This window comes from Xiphophorus hellerii, chromosome 1 (assembly GCF_003331165.1).
Source record: "Xiphophorus hellerii strain 12219 chromosome 1, Xiphophorus_hellerii-4.1, whole genome shotgun sequence".
Classification (NCBI taxonomy): Eukaryota; Metazoa; Chordata; class Actinopteri; order Cyprinodontiformes; family Poeciliidae; genus Xiphophorus; species Xiphophorus hellerii.
The window spans coordinates 11,260,036-11,283,906 of NC_045672.1; the positions used below are offsets into that span (position 1 = coordinate 11,260,036).

At 35.5% G+C, this 23,871-nt stretch overlaps 2 protein-coding genes across 3 annotated transcripts; both read right to left on the reverse strand.

The window, feature by feature from the left end:
* Window positions 1–2,040: 2,040 nt before the first annotated feature.
* On the reverse strand, window positions 2,041–3,855 carry LOC116719798 (uncharacterized). Its single transcript, XM_032562505.1, has 4 exons — window positions 3,841–3,855; window positions 3,547–3,679; window positions 2,666–2,850; window positions 2,041–2,552 (listed from the first exon to the last, which is right to left on the reverse strand). Exons 1-4 carry the CDS (start codon window positions 3,853–3,855, stop codon window positions 2,103–2,105), a joined length of 783 nt encoding a protein of 260 aa, XP_032418396.1. The 3' UTR covers window positions 2,041–2,102.
* Window positions 3,853–9,364, reverse strand: LOC116719202 (uncharacterized). Of its 2 annotated transcripts, XR_004339141.1 has the most exons (13): window positions 8,994–9,364; window positions 8,770–8,875; window positions 7,377–7,594; window positions 7,013–7,144; window positions 6,731–6,898; window positions 6,375–6,511; window positions 6,148–6,260; window positions 5,993–6,073; window positions 5,301–5,481; window positions 5,130–5,219; window positions 4,965–5,051; window positions 4,225–4,285; window positions 3,853–3,890 (listed from the first exon to the last, which is right to left on the reverse strand). XR_004339141.1 is itself a non-coding variant. In XM_032561665.1 (6 exons), the coding sequence occupies exons 1-6, from the start codon at window positions 9,117–9,119 to the stop codon at window positions 3,876–3,878; spliced, it is 597 nt and encodes a 198-aa protein (XP_032417556.1). In that variant the 5' UTR covers window positions 9,120–9,362; the 3' UTR covers window positions 3,853–3,875. The 2 variants fall into 2 exon arrangements, 1 of the variants encoding a protein (XP_032417556.1); XM_032561665.1 differs by lacking the exons at window positions 4,965–5,051; window positions 5,130–5,219; window positions 5,301–5,481; ... (2 more) ...; window positions 6,375–6,511; window positions 6,731–6,898 and having other exon boundaries at window positions 7,074–7,144; window positions 8,994–9,362.
* Window positions 9,365–23,871: the final 14,507 nt, after the last annotated feature.

Consider the following 23,871-nt stretch of genomic DNA (forward strand, 5'->3'; position numbering starts at 1 on the left):
TTTCTGTTAGTCCAATAAACCTCATTTCAATACTGAAATATTACTGTGTCCATTAGATATATCAAACTGAAGTAGCTTTTGCAAACACCCAAATATTTATACATAAAAATGATTAAGATTAATAGGGGTGCCCAAACTTTTTCATATGACTGTATGTTGCCGCTTTCTCAGGTAGGTTACAAACAGTTATGTCATAATGCCCCAGCCGGCATACCTAGGTGGGCCCCATAAGGAAAAAAAGAGGGCAGACAGTATAGGTCCCAAAATGGTTTGTCACCATTTTCCATAGTGGCCCATATATTTTTTTATGTAAGCAGAGACAAATCACATAAGACTACATGTCAGAATTTTCTGACATACAGTTGGTGTTATTCAGACTCTCTGTCTTTATATTCCTGCCTGATCCGTCCCGCTGTGTGCTTAAATTTTAATGTAATATCTGGTGTGAAGGACGTCAATATTCGCGTTGCCCTCCTGAAAAACTCAAACATCAACACTAATATTAACTGCTCTATAACCTTTTAAACAACCAGGAATGTACATGTCCTTACAGTTGCAAAACTAAATGCAAATCTAACAGTAAGATAATTCTCACTAGTCTGTGCAGCCATCTGAGTGGTGGAGCAGTGGAAGGAGCGCTTAGACAGCAAACACTCAACCTGGATGCTGGTGTGAGGGGTCTCCTAAAAAAGTAGTCAATCATCCAACTGCAGATGATACATTATGGTGCTGCTGGCATTCTTACTAAAACCAGGAAGGTAAATCAAATCAACCAGTTTGTAAGTCCCTACACAGGCTACAAATAGTCCATATTGTAAGTTTTGAAATCTGTCTGAAATATCACAGAAACACTGACGTAGCTCTTAATGAATTTTTAATACAGAGTAGTGCCCTTCAAAATAATGTAATTCTTGGATAACAGTCAAATATTTCTCAAATATGAACATCACAAAATTTTTGTCCACTACGTTTTAGTTATTTCGTTGTTGTGCCCAAATTTAAAGATATTATGTAAAGCACATTATGCAGCATCTCAAAATTAAGAGTTAAATTCAAACTGTAAATGAAGTTTAGTCATTGTTGTGCAGATCTGCTCATTAGTTCAGATGTGGGTGCATGAAGAGACATTTGTGTGTGTGCACACATACACACATTAGTGTGCCACTCTGCAGCACTTCTCAGCAGGTGAAAGAAATCTGGCCCAATCAGCAGCACCCTCAACTCAGGTATATAAGGAATCCACTAACCACTTTACTGGTTTTGCAACAGAGCTGAGGAAGGCAAACACAGCCTCCAAAGCAGCATTTCATGGAAAAGGACTTATAAGGACTACCGGTAAGCCACTAACTGGGCTTAATTGAATGTAATTTGACTGTAGTTTTGCATTTGAGAAATGAAATGAAGAATTTATTGAAGTAACAGTTTGCATTGCTAGTTTTATAGTTTGGTTCCACTAAATGTATGTTAAACTCACAGCAACTAATATTTAATGGAAAACCTCATGTCCTAAGGAAAAGAAAAAAAATGTAATTCTAAAATGTGTGGATTTGTTTGATTCAAATTCAACCAGACATGAAATTTAATAATTTAATACTGTGAATTTATGGTTAAAATTGTAAGAGAAATGTATGTTTAAGGTTAAAAATGGAATTAGTCATTAAGATAAATTATTAACTTTGACCCAAATGTCTAAAAATGTATGTTAAAATATTTTGTATGTGTTTTGTAGGTTTTTCACCTGTTCTGTTCATTGGTTCTCACTCATTGGTGAAAATAAAAAAGATTGAGTGAATTCCTGAAGTCTTCAAGTCCTCCTTTTCAAGTGTAGGAAGCCATGAAATTATAGGACACTTGACAGTCATTAACAATGTCATACTGAACAAGAACATTAATAAATGTGAAAAAGAGTACAAAGCTGTAATGAGTAAAACTAAAATGCCCTTGATTATATATAGCTTGACTTAAAAAACAGATATGTCTCAACAATATCAAAAGCAATAAACTGAGATGTTAGAACAAAAAGCTTATATGAAAATCGTCAAACAATGAACTTTTTATACTGGAATATGTGCTCTTCACATAGGACAGTAAGTGGCCATAAATCATGAAGATGATTCACAATCTATGCTGTTCTCTCCTTCGTCAACATTGTCGTCATCATCCTCTTCATCCTCTCCATCGTCAATGCTTTCATCATAGTCTATGTAATGTAGATCTGGAGACATAAGTGCTTGAGAATAAGAGTTAAACTCTGGTAGGTGATGATTTGGAGGAGGGGCACCAACTTCGATAAACCTCTTGAACATGTTCATTGCACTGTACATTTTCTTTTCTAACATGATAATGTTTTGATGAAGTACAGCTTTTGAACCAGGACCTGCAGTATCATTTATAGCTGAACGTAAATGTCCATGTTGTTGATGAAGGTGAAGAATGACAGTGTTCATCTCTCTCTTAAGTAGAAGCTTTTCTTCAGCTGCTCTAGTCTTCAAATGCAGGGCTTCTATTGCTCGACTTTTTAGGTTCTTTGGAACAACACCATGATCTTCAATCTTTAAAATAAGAGAACAATTGCAAGTGGAACCTTGTTAAAGCGTAGTAGCAACATAAAGTGAATAACAGCATGTAGAAAGTTGAATAAAACCTTTAGATCAATTCTACTCACTTGTTCATCAAACAATGTGTACAGCTGGGAGGAGGCATCACACAATTCTCGAAATTCTAAATGTGATGGAAAGATGCCAGTTTGTGGAGGCCACTGCAGATTATTGTACTCTGTAACAATCTTCTTCAGTTTCCTGTTACAGGCATTCACTTGCTTGGACAGCCTTATCGCAACTCCCTGTCCATCTGTAAAGAAAGAAGAAATATAAATACTAGTAAAAATAATACAATCAATATGAAAACATGATACAATAGTCATTTATTGAAGTATGTTAAACATAATAAAAGGTCAACATCTGAAATAGTGTTTATCTCAATTTGGATTTTGTGAACACAAGTAGTGGCAGCCAATTCTACACAAGATATTCAACATGACACTAAAGTTCGCATAAGGAAATCTCAGTTTGTAGGTCAAAATCTATTACTGCCAATAATTGAATGATATTTTAATTGTACTCTTAAAAAAGTTATCCTCAGAATATAAAGACTGATAGTTCTTACAGTGACTTAATATCTGCAGTAATGCATAAGATCATTGAATGTCCATTAGAAAATGGATGTATTACAATACTCACTTATCTGTGCCTATTTACAACGGGCATTAGGTGAAAGACAGGATACACCCAAGAAACATATTCATACACCAAAGATAAATAACCATACACATCAAAAGCACATACCCATGACAAAGGACAAGTTGGAATAAACCAGTCACTTCTTACACTGCATAAAGAAGCTTAAGTGCCCAGAGTGAACATATGCATGGTGCAGGGATAACATAAAGATTAAATTTAGGTTTACCACATGCTGGGATTCAACCACAAGACCTTTGAGCTTCAATTTTGCTAATGACCATACAGTCAAGAAAAGAAGTAGCGTTACCATTATATCTTCTTTTCAGGTTGAGAAGAGTGGCCCTCTCCCTTGCTTCATTTTGTGCTCGTCGTATCAGCTGACCTCTAAGTTCCTGGTCAACATCTCTCAGTGTTCTCTGGAAAATGTCATCCGAAGGGAGCTACCTTCGTTTTACACCATGGTGTCTCTCAATTATTCGAAGATCCCTGTCCAGCCTAACCACAACAAAAAAAAAACAAAAAAAAAAACAACACACAGTTTCTTTACTTGAGGCGAGAACTGTTGTTCAAATATAGAAGAGTACAAATTTCTGTCACTTACTGTCTGTGCAGCCATCTTCAATGAGTGACTCCTGTTTATGTGATCCGGATCTAAAAATGAAAACAAAGACTTTATATTGGCATAGCTTGTATAATTAGCTGAACTTAATACCTTGTCATTAATGTGGCAACATTGTAAGTCTTGTGTAAGTATTTCACAATGTTTATACATTATCTTATGCATGTCTGAGGTTAGTGCCTAGTAGTGAGGCTGCTTCCCATAGGTGAGGTTAAGAACATGGAACAACCACCAAATCGAGATATTTGACTAATTTTTTTTGTATTTACTACATGTCTTGAAAACTGCAGACCTTTGCAGCGCCCTCATCATTACAGACACACCACCAATCTGCCTACTGATTTGGTATTCAAAAAAGGATCATACCTGAGCTGGTTGATTTCGGTCAGCTTCATCACATAGTTCCTCTTCCATCTTGGAACAATCTCTGTACATAAGTCAACAATGTATGTTATTGAACAATCCAATATCTCTTTGAATAATTGGAAATAATACGAATTACATCAAAATTTAATTTCCCTTTAGGATAAACATCCGTACATCTTCTTCCGCTTAGCAGCAGTCGGCCTATATGACTAAGGCACCCTGCGTAGAAAACTGTTTTCGGCCGCTTGGTGCATGGTTGAAAGCACGGCCAACAGGCTCACTGAAATGTGCCACACCTCCAGCTCTGGCAACAAAACGGGAACCAGGTGAACGGCGTCCATGCAAGGGAAGACTGTCTCCAGTGGTCATGCATAAGGGGTGTTATGGCTGCGCTTTGTCTGGTTCCTCTCCTAGGATCTGTCTGCCTTGGGTGACCCTACCAGGGGCATAAAGGCTCCGACAGCATAGCTCCTAGGATCATTGGGACACTCAAACCCCTCCACCACGTTAATGTGGCAGCCCATGGAGGGGTGCTACACAAAGCATTTTTGAATTTCAATGTAATATAGTTCAATTAATTTAAGAACCATAAACAATCCAGTTCATTACAAGTGTCATAGTCAAAAAAGATATTCAAACTCTGTTTAGATGTAGTCAAAGCAGCTTTGAAATGACATTCACAACATTGCCACTTGACACAAACAAAAAAACAAATGAAATAGAACAGAAAAAAAACATACCTTTGTCTCTAGTTTTTAAATGTGCAGCTTGGGCTACATGTCTCTGTGTTTCCATCCATTGTTGTAGGTCATGTTCAGAAATGCTTACTTTGGACAAAGGAAAAATAAATAAATGAATACAAAACTTTTTTTGCAATCAAAAGGTTTCAATTAAGACAAGCTTACTCGGTGACTCTTTCAAAACTGCAGAAATCTCTTCCTCAGCAATACTCGCAATCTTCTCGGCTTTGTCCCACCTCTGAAGAAGCTGCACATCTGTAAATAACGGCCAGTGTTTGAAGTTCAATTAAAAAAGTTTCAGTAAATTATTAAATAAACTATGGACATATACTACACCTAGATCTGCAGATTTTCTTCTACCATAGTACAGGAGTGCGTCTATGAGAAGGTCAAGGCGATGGGAGGGAGTCGTCTCTTTAGTCACTCGAGAAAATATTCTCAAAAACGACCATAACCTCTCCATGCATTCACCATCTGTTAGTCCAAATCCAGGAACTCGTCGCGTGCTGTACATGATCTGATTAACATAATTAGTCATTACTGTAAAGTGTGCAACACCCAATATTGAGCCTAATATATTGGACATCATGTAGGCCTGTAACAATTACAAATGGACACCAAAGTTATTATCAATGGCAATGTTGTTTTTTGGAGGCCATATGAAATTTTAAATTATAATTAATAATGAAAATATAAGTAAATATTCTCCATATTAAATTTTTAATTATAAATAACACTTAACCCTGGAGCTGTAATACAATTAAAATATACAAAGTACATAAGCAAAAACACATAAGTGTCATGAAAATACTGCTGAGGCCTAAAAACCATACATAACACTGATGTTATCCAGTTTGTGTTGGAAACAGAACAAGAAAAGAGAAAAGGAATATATCATGGTATTTGAAACAATTAAGCTCATTTTCAATTGTCATGCTGCTTTATAGCAACAGGGTGAAAAATATGTATATATAATGTAACAAGATGTTCAATTTGGTAGACTAACTTTAGAACAACCAAAAAAATACCTGACACTGCAGTTTATGCCCATACACATGAAATGCTGGTACCGCCAGGGAAAGTCCTTTTGGGATTCCTTCTCCAGTTTTCTGTTCAATGACAGACAGTGTGTCACTATTGTTGTTATATTATAAAGAACTCGGACATTAAGAGTTATACTCACACGGAAATGTCTGGACAGGACACATGCAATGTCATAAATGACATGCAGATTAATGTTTTTTTTCTTTATATTTTTTCATCAGCTCTGTGATGACATATTTAGGATATGCAAGTCTGTTAAAAAATAGTTTGATAACAGCATAAGATAATGTATAAAAAAGAATCCAAGAGTCTTTCAAATAATTGGATGATATGTTAAAGTCATCCAAATACACTTTAAAAACTCACCTTTCTCCATGTGTCATGTTAAGAAATATCAGTGGAACCTCGTGGCGACATGATGCTCCAAATACACCAGTTATGTCTAATTTTTTTTGCTGGTTTTGGGAACGAAGTGCATTGCCAGCTTTAAACTTGCTACAGTTCTAAAAAATGAAGGAGAGGTCCTCAGTGAAACACATAAAACTTGAGGAATATACAAATTGTGTCAAAATAAATGAACGTGAAAATATTTTAAAATTAGAAAAATAGATATATATCTGTCATAAAATATTCCTTTTAAGGGTATTTTTCAAAAAGCATTGACTAAAAATAAATAACAAGAAAGTTACCAGAATGGAAAATGAGATATGATATTTACTCACCTCTGTTGGTTGACAGTTGTCAGGATTTGACCTGACATACTCTTCAACATCTTCATACCTGACAAACATTCTGTTACCCTGCAATGGCTCAGTGATACTACTTCCAGAGCTCTTTTGTCGTACGAGGCCAAAGTTGGCATCCAAAGCCACAATTACAGTGCCATCAGTCTGAAAAATAAACAGCAAGAATAAGGATAAGTCTGAAAGCTCTCAAAATGACATTTGTCCATTGTACTAATGTCTTCTAAAAGTATATTACGAATTTATCTCAGTGTGTCCAACCTTTATGCATGCCGGGCACACTGTGCCATCATCAAATTGGTCACAAAGGCCAACTAGTGACCTTTGTCGGAAGTGATAATGGCGAAACTGGGAAATAGACTCTCCTACTAGGGCTCTGTACAGCATATTAACCTGTAGTAAAAAGAGTCACAGTACTTATGTTTAATCTATTAATTCCAAAGGTAAAATAAATAAATACTGTAAAAAAAAAAAATTCTAAATGAGAAAGCAGTAAATAACACATCTAGTCTACTGGAAATGCCATCAGTGACATTAATTTAAAGAAATATTTAATATATTAAACAGAATAAAAAAGTTGCAATATTGTTGACATATTTACTAGGACATATCTTCTTCTCATTACCTCCATAACAGTAAGATTGTTTTTCCACCGTAAGGTGTTGATGAATCCCTCTACAGAGACCTGGCACTCCAAAGAAAGATGGACAAATAGCTCAAGAAGAGCCATTGAAAAAGCAGCCTGTGGCTTCTCCGGTGAAGCAGGCCAAAGGCCATACTTCAGAAGAGTGCAGACCTCAGGTTCGCATTTACAAAAAGAAACTGTGCAATTAATGAGATGACCTAAAAAGACAAAGGAAGAAAAAAGATTACTGAAGACTCATTCCATTTTTTATCTCACAGAGTCAATAAATACACTGTTTTATAGAACTCGGAATTAAATCAGTCCACAATATGTGTTATACTTATACTTCGATTTTATAAGTTGTATAACAAATACATGATATCCATATGAGGAGTTGATCTTTTTATTACTGCTCCCTTTAGGGACCACCGAGCCACATCTGTGCTTCTAAGATGGAATAGGACAGGGGTGACCAAAATTCGTCCTCGACCACCTTCATTCTGCATGTTTTAGTTCTCTCTGTGGTTGTGGTAACAACCTTTCCAGCAGGTCAATGTTCTTCTACTGAGCCGTCACTGGATCCAAGTGCATTAAACCAGGGACAGAACTAAAACCTGCAAAATGCTGGCCTTAGAGGACCGACTTTGGGCACCACTGGTGTAGGATGTATTGGGATTACACCCTAGGAGCTGGCCCAATTGGCTGGGTAGAGGGAAGTCTGGGAATCCTTAATTATGCTGTTACTTGGGTGACCTGACCCCAGATAAGCAGAAGGCAATGGATGGATGATATATCCCTTCTTTAAACATGTACAAACCAACGCAGACTTGCCACTTTAACTGTGTTTAACTTAACAAGTGTTGTCTTTAACTGAGCTTCCCCTCCAATCTATGTATTTATGTAGTTTTCTATATTTGTGTATCCAAGTATAAATAAATAACAACAAAGAAGAATAAAAAGTTATTCCACAATAAAAAGTCACATAAACATATATTCACGTGGGACAAGATTAATAATCATAAAGTGAAAACATAAATTTTACTAAATAAGATTTAGAATTTTGTAGAATATATATATATATATACACTGCTCAAAAAAATAAAAGGAACACTTAAACAACACAATATAACTCCAAGTAAATCAAACTTCTGTGAAATCAAACTGTCCACTTAGGAAGCAACACTGATTGACAATCAATTTCACCTGCTGTTGTGCACATTCAACTTTGTACAGAACAAAGTATTCAATGAGAATATTTCATTCATTCAGATCTAGGATGTGTTATTTGAGTGTTCCCTTTATTTTTTGAGCAGTATATATATATATATATATACATACATACACATATACACAAAATTAATTAATTAAAAAATTACATAGTGTAAAAACATACCTGTGTTGACAAAAGTCTTTACATCTCTGGAGTAAACAACATGGGTACTGTGATCCCCACTTAAATGCAACACCAACTGCTGGAAAGCAGCCTCATAGCAGGTTTTCTAAAGAGACACAAAAAAGGACAGAGAAAAACCGAATTTTATGCAATTAAGAACTCATTCTCATTCTATACATATCAATTACAATATTTATTAGTACATTCAACAAAAATGAACTTACATTCCACTTTTCAGGGAGGTGCAAAGAATTTATGTGTACTGTGTAGACACAATCCTTGCAAAAAACACTGCTTCTGCTGCATTCCAGACAGCGGTATACTCCAGGTTTCTTGCACACAGAGTACATGTCAGAGAAAGGAGCGGAGGACTTATAGGACTCTTCCAAGACCTGATCTTTTAGTGTATCCCATAGGCTCAGCTCCTTCCTTTTTGCCCTGGTATACGCGGTCCCTTCTTCCTTTGAGTTTTCAGTACAAATATCATGTGATGAGGGAAAAACAGTGTTGGTGTCAGATGAGCCTGCATGTGAGGGAATGTAGGAAGATTTCGCCCGAGCACCGATGGTTTTCCGAGTTAGTTTTATTTTTTTGGTCTTACAACGGACACTGCTCTTATATTTTGGCATGGTTCTAAAGTGGGAGAGAACAGAAAGAAGACAGAAATACTGTAACACCGAGAAGCATAAAATAATAATAAAAAAACAAAATTTTAGCACATTGTTGTTAAAGGTATGAAGGACAGCTACATTTGAACCTGACTGGCTTTTGAGAGGCTACTTTAGCGAGCTAAAGTAGCCTTTTTTCTACCAAATAGGGTTAAAAACGTGTCTAAATCTGTACAAACACATGCTGTGCCACATACTCGCTAACATTAACTCATAGAACTACCATCAGCAGATTTATAAATGTAGACTTTCGGTCTTTTGAGGTTTTTTACTACATTTTTATTTGACAGATTCAGGGGCTACTCACCAGCTCCGACCGTGGAAAGTGTCGCGTCGAATGACGTAAGCTTCTTCTTCTTCTCTAATGTTTTGTCGGGTGCAATCCGTAATTTATTATTATTACTACTAATACAAATATTAAACATTTTCATATGGTACAAACACAGATTTTCATATAATCATATGAGCAAATCCATCCGTATTTTTATTTTTAATTTTTTTAATTAAAAATAAGATTAGGGCCAACCCTAACTTCTTCTTATCATTATTAATGGATTGCAAGCAACTTCGGATGTACATACAGCCACCTAGTGGAAGGCTATGAGGTTGGACAACTCATAACACTACATAACTCTAGAATATACCTTTTAATTTCATTGTATGCTTATATATACATATATATATATATATAAATAAAATTGCACGACCGGAAGATAAAAACACGGCATGTATTGAGAGAACACGTCTTGTAAAGATCCAATAAAATTAACCAAGTATGTTAAATTTTGGCATTTATTTTGAGTGAATTATTGGAAAAAATCCAAAGAAATAAAAGGCATATTGGAAATATAGGTCTTTAAAAAAGCGAACAAAAATAAACAAAACAGAAAAAAAAAACCCCTCTGGTTTTAGATTTTAGTGAGTTGTTTTTAAATACTGTAACGATTATTACAATACCTAATTAAAATCTTATGACGGATACGTTTGGCTTTTGTATTTTTAGTAAATTCTTAATATCCTGTTCAAATTCGCAGATAAATTATAAAAAAAGGTTAAAAAAAAAGGTTCTATTAGCGACAAGCGGCTGTTATCACCGATAGAATGGTTGATAACAGCCTGCTAGCAGGCAGAGCAGGGACCAACTGAGGCCATTCAATGGGGCTGATAACCACTGATAATCGCCATTCTATGGGATGATAACATCCGAAGTGGTATACATTTGGATACCTGTATCTGGGTTGTAGGCATTTCCAATATTGGCAAATACATTTCTGAATACCAGAATCACATCAGTGTTAAATGGGCCAATATGTCCTGTACCCGAGGCTGACAAAGAGGCTGAGAAAGCCACTCGTTTCACTGTAAGACAGAAACTTAAGTTACCTTCAGTTTTTGATGCCACATCTTTGATTCTCAACGTGAGGGTGTTACAAAATATTTCCATCTCCAAATATAAATAGTGATAGGGTCTCTATCTATTTACGTAGGACTGTAAGAATAGGGTCACACCATTTGGTTGCTTTAAAGGATAAAAAACTGTTTTTACGTTGAATTTTTGTAATCCAATCTTAAAGCCTTTGTTACCTAGACATACGGTCTCTCCCTCTCTTTCTCCCTCTCTCTCTCTCATTATTTCCAGCAGCGAGACCAATTCATAAAGTTTTTATTTCTTTACTTTTTCAATCTAGTAAATAGATAAATCTTCTTCTCCACCCTCTTGCAGCTCTATGTTTATTAAGTCCAACTCACCCTGAGAAATAAAGTAATATGGAATTAAGTAATTTTAACAGGATCTGAAAGGTAAAATTAGGACAATATAAGTCAGTTTTAAGCATTAATACTCTCTTTCACTCACTTTAAAACATGTAAAGCACTTTTCACATGGCCAGTCTATAGCATAGCTGGCTGCAGCTGCAACATGAGAACATGCACAGGTGTCATGCCGTAAAACTCCCCACCACATTTAGTTACAGCATCCAATCTATTTCAGAATAAAACCTAGCTGCAACATTTTTTAAATAAATTACTTAAATCAGCATAGATGAGACATCTAAAGTGTATTTTTTTTATGCTCCCTGAGTTTAAAACATAGTGAGTCATTTGTGTTTGCTGAAATATGAAAGCTAAAAATATAGAACGAGCTTGAACCTTCAGGCTTATCAGAGCAATTCGAAGGTAAATGATTGTGAATTTTGCTCAATTGCGAGGTAAATTATAAATTAACTTACCTGTTCCCTCCTTCCACAGAACCTCCACTTGGTGTTCAGTGCTGTTTGCCACGGCTTTGATTGTGGTCACCTCTTCTACCTGTGCTGGAGATTATGTAAAATAAATAAAAAGAGGAGTCAAAGGAAAAAAATAGTCTTCATTTTATTATTTGCATAAGGATTAGTATTTTAAGAAGTTTTTGTTTAGTACACACTACTAACTGTAATACAAGTTCATCTTGAGATCTTTTAATAATTAAATTAATTAATACACTAATTGCTCTGATTCTTGGAAATCAAATATGTGACCTCATTAGATTGTAACATGTTATTTCCTTTTTCATGTAATAGATACCTTGGTACTGTTGTTTAATCATATCTAACTCATTCTTTAGCAACTCCAGTGCGCTGGCCTTAGCTGTTGGTGTAAAAAGGAAAAAACAAAGATATAAGCCGCTTTTGACTCAGCCATGCTTCTTTCAGCAAATAAATCTATTAGGTGATTTTACCTAACCTTGTTTTGCAGTGGAAATAGTTTTATAACTTAAATTTTGTGTGAGACTTGGGCTTTTTTATTATCTTTACAATCAGTTAAAATGCTACCATGAGACATAAGCCATTATGCAACATTTAGAGACAAAGGTATAAAATGAATGTGGCAATGATTTGGCAAAAAGGTGAATTGACCGGGAGGAAAGGCATCTCACGAATAAATGCAATAACGGCTTAAAATGATAAATTTCAGTGGACAGCAATGTTAGTGCAAATGATGCTAGGTAAATGTGGTGTTAGCGAGCTCATAAACTCTTGAGCCTCAGAGGCTCCATTAGATTTTCATGTAATAGATACCTGTGATGTGATGTTTTCCACCAGAAAACAAAAACCATAGATACAAAGTTTTTACTTGTGAAAATATTCAGGAGTCAACTGATGCTCCAGGCAGGTTAAATTGTTCAGAACTGGTACCTCAATAAACTCTACAGTTTTTGGACTAAGAAATAAAAACTAAGAGTCTGAAGTAATATCTTGAGCTACAGACTGATAGGAGGAACCAAAGAGCTCTGTAAAGGTAAAGGCAAATCTTCTGAAGCTGGGATATAATTAATTTAATTTCACATAATTACCACGGTAGAAGCCATTTGTTTGTTAAAATTTTATGAAATATATTTGTTCTATTTGATGTTTGTTGTGAATGACGTAAACTCACAAACGAACGAGGTAATTAGTCCAACATTTAGAAACTACAGCGACTGTAATGCGCCACAGCAAAGGTAAACAAAGGTAAAATAACCCGAACAGGTGATCAACTCAAAACCACTCCTACCTTTTTACTCTCTCTCTCTCTCTCTCTGTAGTTTAAGCGCACCTGTTACCGTGGCAACCGCCTGCGCCCCGCAAGACGAGCAACGATTACGTTAAAAACATAACATTCAGTCCTTTACGATATCACGTTTCCAGGCTTGATATTTATGTCTCGATTATTAATCAGCGCTTCCCTGAACACAGCGATGGTTGATTGACTAGCTGTACTTGGTGCTAACGTGGCTAACACGAGCAACAGTTTAGTCCAAAGCCTTTTCTGCTAAAATAAAATCTTTAGTGTATGTCAGATACAGACACATTGCATACTGATCTGTTTAGCTAACGTAAGACTGTGTAGCAGACAGGCTTCAAGGTGTAGAAGTTGTATCAGTTCTGCCGTTATGCTGTACTTTTTTTTTTTTTTTTACTTTTTTAAACTTACAAAGTAGAAAAGTACTCAACTGAGCGCTCGTATACTCAGGAAAATTGCAAAATAAGAATGCTAGCACTGAGAGCACGGCACAGGGTGACTTACGCTGCCGCCATCTTTTTCCCATCCGTTATGCTGTACTTCGCTAACGTGTGTTTGTGATACTCACGTGACCACTAGAATGGGCATTAGCCAATGAAAAGCGGCCCCTCTGGTAAGGTCCATTGGAGATATGTGGAAACAACATTAATGTTTATTCAACATTTCATGCAAAGAATATAAAAATGAGGACTTTACGCTGACACTAGCCACATGCATTGCAGGTAGATTGTAGTAAAGCATTGATTAATGCCTGGTTTTATTGTAGTAAAGCATTGATTAATGCCTGGTTTTAAAATTAGTTAACTGAACTTGTAGCCATTATTTTGTGCCCATTGTTGGACACCACACGGCACGATTGAACCGATCGAACCGTTATACCTAGGATTTCTGTGGGCTAATGTGTGGTCTCTCAGGTATTGAAAATGGGCCGACAATCGGCCGATAGCTCTAAGATCGTGCAAGATAAGATAGTGTGCGCTGGGCATTACACTAAGGAAATGAGGAAGGGGGTTCAGTGGAGAGCACCGGACTTGAGCCATTTTTCGTTCAGTGTCATCAACAAAAAGAGAAAAAGGCCGAAAGAGACGATAAAGCCGATAATTAAAATAAGGTTGATAGTTTTAATTTATCATCCGATTAATTGATTTATCGTTTATCGCGACAGGCCTATTAGGTCATTTAGTTTTACCAGTGTCCCTCCAAATTAGTTCCTTCATTTGTACCAAGTTTCTTAATTTGTTCTTGTGTGCATTTGGATAGATTTCTCTTAGATCTGTTAGTCTTTTTCGCCCTTGGTTTATAGATCTTTTTTGAGTTTTAGTTCAGCTCTCTTTATTCTCTCTCTGTTTCCCTACTTTCCTCCTGCTGCGGTTGTTTGGGTTAACTTGTGTTAGCATTTAGATTCTCGGTTTCCATTCAGTTTCTCTCTCCATATTCTGCCTTCTCCCAGCTCCCTGCTCTGATTCTCTCCCAGCTGTTCTGCATATATTGATTTTACTCACCTGGTTGTAATGCCACAATCACATATCTGCTGTTTTGGTAAATTGTAAAAATCCCAGTGGAAACATGCAAAAAGCTCCTCAGCACCTGTTGGAAGGGTTTGATTTCTGTAAACCAAATATCAATATTTCTGTTAATTTTTGAGTAGGGTACACGTCATTTTAGATTTTTCTGAAATATCATTACACAAGAACAATAACTTTTCAAATTGTTTTATAATCTTTTGTATGATGTTTGTCTCATTTCATTTCACAGACATTTTATTTGAATAAAATAATCTTAGTTAATAATCTGCTAGGAGTAAATTTGCTATATTCAGAAGCTGATTTTGAATCTAAATTTCTGATCTTTGCTTATGTTTACTTTTATGCTATTCTTGATACATTCACTGGTTATTTTTTTAATGGAACCACAGGCAGATGTCAAATGTGATCAATAGTGAAGATTTCCACCAGAAAACAAAAACCATAGATACAAAGTTTTTACTTGTGAAAATATTCAGGAGTCAACTGATGCTCCAGGCAGGTTAAATTGTTCTGAACTGGTACCTCAATTAACTCTACGGTTTTTGGACTAAGAAATAAAAACTAAGAGTCTGAAGTAACTGAAAACTGCTCACAGTTTGAAACCTTTATATATCTATTTTAAAAGGACGTGCTCTCCTCCATACTACCTTGATTTAAACCTCAGCTGTTTCGTAGCGGATTTTATTTCTAGTGCACTGACTGAAAACCACTTAATTGCCGCCAGCCCTGCGCTGTCAGTGGTGTTTGCACAAGAGGTGCCAGCATCGTCGCACAGATCGCTTTCATTAAATATAATCTGCGACTGATCAGGGGCTCCGTGTTTATTCAAAGGTAATTTCCACAAAGTAAAAATCCAATAGAATTGATTGGTGTTGGTGTCAGTATACAGCCCAGCTAGCAGTAGGCCACTAGATTAGTTTTAAAACGACTCAGCTACTGAATGTATTCCCGTATTTGTTTAGGCAAATGTTGGGCATTTATTGAATTGCTGTTTTATTTTGTGCTGGAAAGCAATATTTTCTAGCGACTTCAAAAAAATCTCAATCCTGAATTTGTCAAAAGTGGAAAAGCTTCTCATCACTGGTGCCATTTACTGCAATTGCTTGGTATCATTTTGTTTCACCTGAAAACCTACTAAAGTTTCTACACTAGACCCTTAAAAACATTCAGGTTAGCCAGCACATTACTCTCTTTTGTAGCAAACAAAAACTGGAGAAGTAAAATAATCCAGCTCCGATTTACGCTGTCTAATCTGTTAAAACCCTGCTCTGAAGTCAGTCAGAGAGGATTCCCAGGTCTAATCTTTGCGTAGAGGTGACTGAGGGAATATTGGGGAAAACTGAAGCAATAAAAGCGAGACTGAAGCACAGAGATTTCCTTATTAATTGTCTGTCTGAATATTTCTTTTCGTACCCAAACAGCAATACACTACATCGTCAGTTCTGTGAACTCACGAAACCCCTTGCAAAAGTTTTCACAAACCCTATGGAAGCCTGTTTCTGCCATTTATTTATTTAAAAATAAATAAATAAATAATCTCATTATAATGAGATAGTATCTCAAAAAAATGATATACTATCTCATTAGTATCTCAGATACTATACCCCATATTTTGAGATTGACGCTTAAAATAATGAGATATCTCATTATGTTGAGATATTATCTCATTATAATGAGATTATTTATTTGTTTTTTAACAGAGTGGCGGAAACGTATGGAAGCCCGTTTCCACCACTCTGTTAAAAAAATAAAATAAATTATCTAATTATTTTGAGATTGACGCTTAAAATAATGAGATATCTCAAAATATCTCATTATGTTGAGATATTATCTCATTATAATGAGATTATTTATTTATGTTTTTTAACAGAGTGGCGGAAACGTATGGAAGCCCGTTTCCACCACTCTGTTAAAAAAATAAAATAAATTATCTAATTATTTTGAGATTGACGCTTAAAATAATGAGATATCTCATTATGTTGAGATATTATCTCATTATAATGAGATTATTTATTTGTTTTTTAACAGAGTGGCGGAAACGTATGGAAGCCCGTTTCCACCACTCTGTTAAAAAAATAAAATAAATTATCTAATTATTTTGAGATTGACGCTTAAAATAATGAGATATCTCAAAATATCTCATTATGTTGAGATATTATCTCATTATAATGAGATTATTTATTTATGTTTTTTAACAGAGTGGCGGAAACGTATGGAAGCCCGTTTCCACCACTCTGTTAAAAAAATAAAATAAATTATCTAATTATTTTGAGATTGACGCTTAAAATAATGAGATATCTCAAAATATCTCATTATTTTGAGAAGGCATCTGAAAATAAGATACTATTTTGTATCTTATACAAAATAGTATTATATAGTATTATATCTACAAAATAGTAAAAAATCTTATATTTTGTATCTTATTATACATTATTATTTAGTATCTCATTATTTTGAGATACTATCTCATTATAATGAGATAATTTATTTATTTTTTAACAGAGTGGCGGAAACGGGCTTCCATATTGTATTAACATTTTAATGCAATACAAAAAAGTTTTAAAATTAAAAAAAAAAGGATGCAGACCCTGAATTCGGACACAGCTAATATCAGTGTGGTTGTTGGAGGACTGAGCTACTTCCTCATGGGGGCGTCATGTCAGTCCTGTGTGTTTCAGTTCAGTTAGAAAATAAAAAAAGCGACTTAAACAGCAACTCTGACAGATCATCAGTAGAGCGGTAGCTAATCTACCACATTGATCACTTATTAATAATCTTAAATAAACATCAAGCAATAAAAACATAAAACTGTAATGGACTGCATATTCTGTTTTTTTGTGTGGCGATATTAATATTACTCTTATTATTATTAAAAAACATCCATTTATTATCTAGTGTGAACAAAATCTTTTTGTACTGTGGGAGGAAGCCGGAGCACCCGGAGAGAACCCATTAATCAATCAATCAATCAAATTTTATTTGTATAGCACATTTCAGCAGCAAGGCATTTCAAAGTGCTTTACATCATATCAAACACAGAAACACAATGCAACATAGAATCAACAATCAAAATAGGACATTAAGTCAGGTTCCATCAATAAATTTGTAATTGATTACGTTTCAAATACAATCCTAAACAGGTGGGTTTTTAGTCGAGTTTGCATCCATAAAAGGTTTACCTGTTACACTCCTACTGTGTTATATGGAACAAAATACCTATTGCTATTTTTATTCCCACTCACAATCACACAGTTTAAAACGATGTAGACAGCATTTTAATGGGCTTCTGGCACGAGGCTCCGTACTCCTCGTTCACAGAATTTCGAGCAGGGACTCCGCCGTCCCTCACAGATTTTTGTGCAATTCGTTTTGTAATTATTTTTTTATTTAGAAAGAGAGATTCCCATCACATTCGTTAATTACAGCTTTACCTATCTAAGATTGTACATGAGTATACAACCGGAGAATCCAAGTGTTTTTGTCCATACTGCCTTTCTGGTATTTTCTTTTACAGACTATTACTAAATTTTGTTGTGAACAATAACAAAAATGAACAGAATTGAATAATAACGGGGATTGCACCATCTCGAGCAATAAAAAAAACACAAGAACATACAAGGGCAGGGCACATAGTTCTCAAGAACAATCAAATGAAGTCAGATCTAATTGGTTTTACATACTCAGTCCAATTGGTCCAGATCTTATAAAACTTTCCTCTTTCAACTTGGAGGGAAAAAGAAATCTTTTCCATAACATAAATCTGATCAACAATTTCAATCCATTCGTCGATAGTGGGTGGGTCTGGTTTTAGCCATTTCCTTGTGATGGCTTTCTTACTGGCTGCCAGTAGTATAGCCAGAAGTTTTTTGTCTTGGTTGGTCCATGTGTCCAACTGTAGGTTGCCCAAGTACAACGTTTCACATTTGAATGAAATTTTTACATTGAATATATTTTCAATATGTTTGTGGAACTCTTCCCAATATGGTTTTATTACTTGGCAGTCTCAAAAAACATGGAAGTGGTTGGCTCCTTTAGACTGGCAAAGTCTCCAGCAGGCGTCCCCGTTGTTTTGATATCGTCTCTGAATGGGTGTAACAAAAAATCATGCAATGTTTTTCCAACAAAACTCCCGCCATGTGTTTGATCCGGTCGAAACCCACTGCAGTTCACATATTTCTTCCCATCATCTTGTGAGATTATTACCTTAATTTCCTTTCCCCATTTCCTCTTTATGTATTCTGTATTCTCATGTTTAGATAGCTGTATGGCATTGTATAACTTAGAGATAATTCTGCTGTCTGATCTGGGTTTAATTAATGTTAGAAATACCTCCATGAAACTGGAATCATTTTTTCTCAACACCTCTTTAAAATTTCTATTAAAATAATGTCTCACCTGCAGGTACCTAAAAAATCCTCTTTTTCCAGTCCATGATCCTTCTGTAAGGTTTCAAAACTCTGAAATATCCCTTTGTGGACAAATGAATAATAGGTAGTTAAGCCTTTTGAGATCCATAACTTGAATCTGTTATCATTTCTATTTGGTGTAAAATCCGAATCATAGGCTCACCTCCTCATAATTTTAGATGCGTCTCCTGTTCTGCAAATTTTAGCCAATTCCTGCCAGGACTTGAGAAAGCTACCTGTTATGGCGTCTTCTGGGATCTGCTGTTCTTCTTGTAACTTATAATCGCTAAGTAGGGCTGTTATTGGGATTCCTTTTATCGTCGTGCCTTCTAGAGGCATTCAAACTGTGTTGCAACAAGGTTTATCTATTTCACATCTGAGCAATCGTCTCCTCCTTTCTTCATGATATCTTCGTTCTGCTTCGATGGGGTCGAAGATGAATGGCATGGGAGTGAGGGGTGGGTAGCGTTTTCGGATCCATTGATCTTTGGGAGGTTTGTCCCCTACAACAGGTTTCTTTTCCTGGGTCTCTTTGCTTGTCGCTGACTTTTCTGAAGATCTTTTTTCTTGCCCGAAAGTGTTAAACAGGTAGTCAGAGTAATCCATGTTCTCGTCTTCAGAGCTGCTGCAATCAACGGTGACACCAGGAAATAGTGTGGTCACAAGTTTTCTCACACCAGTTGTTATTAAATACCCAGCACCAAAAGACACTGGAAAAAAGACGGCGGCTGTTAAAAGTTTCTCCATATTAAAATCGTAGTAAATGAAATCGAGGGGTTGAAATGCTGTCAAAGTGCTATTTGTAAAATACCTGATGTTTTGAGATGGACGCATTCATAACCTCAGATATTCTTTGATCTATGACATAGATCTATGTCATAGATGTCGTCATAGCTACAATGAGCTCACTGTAGTTCTGGGGGAATGTCTTGCTTCTGAACGTTGCTATGGAAACGGTCAGATCAGTTCTGCATGACTCAAACTATTAACCCTTTGCAAGTGTATATTTCAGGAGGCTGGGGATTAAAACAGGGATTTTAATAGTTAAATATTAAGTTTAGTTTGACAATAGTATATTAAAACCATTAATTGAAGTACCGGTAATTAAAATATGGTATTTTGAAAACATTTCATTTGACTCAACAGTGTTTCAAACTTAGCGAAATGGACTGAAATTGATTAGCATTGAAGTTTACCAATTTGAATCTCAAGTTTTGGACAATTAGAAGTAACACTGTAGTTAGAATGAAAACTTTATCTGTTGAACATGATAAACTTTGTTCAGTTTACTGAACTTTTTCTCACTAAACATTTAGTGACAAAATAACCAGATTACTGACATCAATGAAATGTGGGCCCAACACAAAGTTCAAGATCAGCTGTCAACAAAGATTGACAGTTTTTATTTGCATCTGCGGGGTAATTTCATTCTCACTAAAAGAAGACATAGATCCAAGTTTATTGCTGAGAAAGAAAAGCTGTTAATGATTTATTATACAAAAGAACAAATAAAAATGTTATTACTATCATCACTGAAATGTGGGTCAACTCATAAAGTTCAACAAAGAGAATATAGAGATAGATCCAGGTTTATTATCACTGCTGACAAAGTAAAGCTGTTAATGATTGATCACACAAACAAAAGAACAAACAGAAATGTTGGCAAATTCTTAATCTTCATTTGTGTTTTATTTCCATAAGCAAAGAGGGAGTTGAAGTATGTCTATAATACACCTAAGTAAATTTGTTAAACAATCCAAATACATATACATATTAAGTAATCCCAAAATTTTGATATTAATGCAAGTCCAAAATTCAGAGACTGGTCAGAGGGACAAAGCCAATAAAGTCCCTCCCGATCTATGGACAGCGTCTCGTTTTATACACATATTTTCCAACGTAAACATATGGTGACATTCACATGTTCCACGTTGACGTGTTGTTTGGGTCATGGCCGTATTGTCTCTTCTTTCCTCTGGGATCCATAGATGAACTTCCTTTTTAAACTGAATGTGTTTTGTGTGTTCAGACGCTACATTGATCATGGCACACAAAGGTCTCAGCGTGTGTGTGTTACTGAGACGTAAATATTTAACTAATATGACAATCTTTTTTTATTAAAATGTTAAAAATGTAAGTTCAGATCATTGAGTGATGATTCAATCCAAGAAACTTTATTTATATAGAACATTTTTATTCAATTATTCATCCAAATGCTCATAGAATATTGAGTGAAACTGTCAAAACAATAAGACCTGCAAAGACAAAATAGCCAATAACTCACTCTTGAATTGATTTAAAGCTACAGAAATAAGATTTTTGCTCAGTCTAATAATTACTTTGTGTTGACGTCCGTCATGTAGGGGGGCAATTGGGTTCACACATTTAAAGAAAAATATTTTAATGTCTTGTTAAAACATATACAGTATATATGTTTTAAATGTGGGTCATTATATCATCATATATATTTATCTTTCTTATTTTCTTGTCTTAGTCAGATTTAAGTAAAATAAATACACAGTTTAATGGCATTTTGCTTGACCTGCTTAGTTTTTACATGCAAGGAAATTAAACTTCTGAAAGTTTCTGAAATGAAATAAAGAAATGTGTATTTATGTGATAATATAACTGATACTAATCTGGACTGTTTCTTGCTCTCAGGGCGATCACTGATGGTATCATGATGATTTTGGTTATCATAAATCCTTGAGCTTTGTAACCATTTCCAGGCTGACAGATCTCAGTAAGTTTTCTTTCTAATTTTTTCCTGAATTTTGTTGGATCTCAGCATGATGTCCACTTTTTGAGGAGCCATTGGTGTACTTTGCTTTTCCAGGCAGCTCTTATGTGATGTTTTAATTGAGAACAGGTGTGGCAGTAATCAGGCCAATCGCTTTGTCACACAGGACTAGGTGGGCTTGGATTATTTTCTGCCTTAAGAATAAACATCCTCATTTCAAAACTGCATTTTGTGTTTAGTTCATTTGATTTGATGTTATGAATCACTGAAGTATAAAAACGTGCAAAATAATAGGACATCAAGAAGAGAGCAAATACTTTTTCACACCACTGTAGCTCCGTGTCAGTTCTGATATGTTGTAGAGTTGATGGTGAAAGTCAGCACTGCTTGCTGCTCACATGGTGAAAAGCAGATGACCACTGAAGATATTGTGACGATTTTGGTTATCAAAAATCCATGAGTTTCGCCACTGACGCAAAAATATAACATCTCCAACCTCTAACAGCAATGTGACACCATTAGCAGCATATAGTAGCAAGAGAAGACTGATGTTCATATGCAATAAAAATATGCTCTTCGTTCCTGGTCAACACAGCAGCTGCAGGATATGAAGCATGTCCAGCTCCATAGATATAGAACTCAAAGTGGTAGGCTCCTTTGACTGGAGCTGTGAAAAAACCTGAAATCCAAAATAATAATAATAATAACAACAACAACAATAATAATAATAATAATAATTAATAATAATAATTAATATAATGTAAAATTAGGTACCTGTATTTGAGTTGTAGGCATTTCCGATGTTTGAAACAACATGTCTGAAGACCAAAGGTGTGTTGAATGGACCAAATGTTCCTGAACCAGAGGTCAACAAGGAAGCTGAGAAAGCCACTTGTTTCACTGTGAGACAGAAAGTAAGACTTAGGATCCATTATGAATTTATTCAGTGCACATTGATTCTTTTTGAATAAAAAAGACAAATCCAAAATGTTATATTTTGCCAGATTTTTTACAACAGCAATGCAGTCTTTATTTCTAACAAATGTAAACTTTTTAATAAATGTGATTGTTGCAGTGGGGAGTTTATTTCTGAATTCACAAACCTTCTCCTTCTCTCCTCAGAGCCTCCACCTGCTTTTCAGTGCTGTTTGCCCTGGTTTGAACTCTGAGCAGTCCCTCTGCATGAGCTGAAATCATACAAAGCAAAAGAATAGCTATCAATGTATGATTATTAGATTAATTATATGATTCCTTTTACATTTATCCAAAATCAGCATGAAAGACAGAAGAATTTTTTCTGGTTTGTGAAGTCAGGAAGTACCTTGGTGCTGTTGTTTCAGTTTGTACAACTCTTTCTTCTGCACCTCCAGTTCTTTCGTTTTAGCTGTGTGGAAAAAAATGATCTATTTTTTTAAATGTCAATGCAATGAAAGATTTACATTCAAATATTTACATTGCTATATTTCTAAAATGTGTATTTTTCCCCACTATATAATTCATCAAAATTGAAAACTTGTAGATAAGGAAAGGTGCTTCATTTATACAGGGTGTGTCTTTATAATATTATGCAGGTTTTGTATCTCGTGACAAGGATTACCCTCAAAAGTCAAATATGAAACATCTGGAGCCTCATGCATAAAGTGTGCGGCGCCATATTTTACACACAAGTCGGCATGTATAAAAATTTACTTTGCGTCAAAGTTTGCGTAAATATACGCGCACTCTTTCGCTGGCGTGAAAATGTGCGGCAGTCACGCGAACTTTTTATGTTTATATCAAACTACAAAGCGTCAAAACTCACCTAAATAATCTGACTACATTCTGTGTTATTTAGACCAAGAAGCACCAAACCCGATGGTTTTCATGATTTTAATGTTTTATTGTTTAACAGTAAACGATGAAACTGAACCGCATTTATCCTTAGACAATAAGCTAACACGCACACACATGGAATGCATCTGCGGGGTCATTTTATTCTCCCTAGAAGAAGAAAACAGGGTTGGATCAGCAGATTAACTCAAACCTGCTGATTAAAAATAATCAACAGGTTTGACTAATCAACAGGTGAGTCGCGTAATTGTGGAGCGCTTTGGCTCTGATGGAGAACATCGCCAATGGAAGGATTCAGAAGGAGCGCTTGATCAGAGATCATATTGATCTGCTGGGAAATGTTGATGATGGTTTATGAGCGTTTAGATTGCTCAGACTGATCATCCTGGATC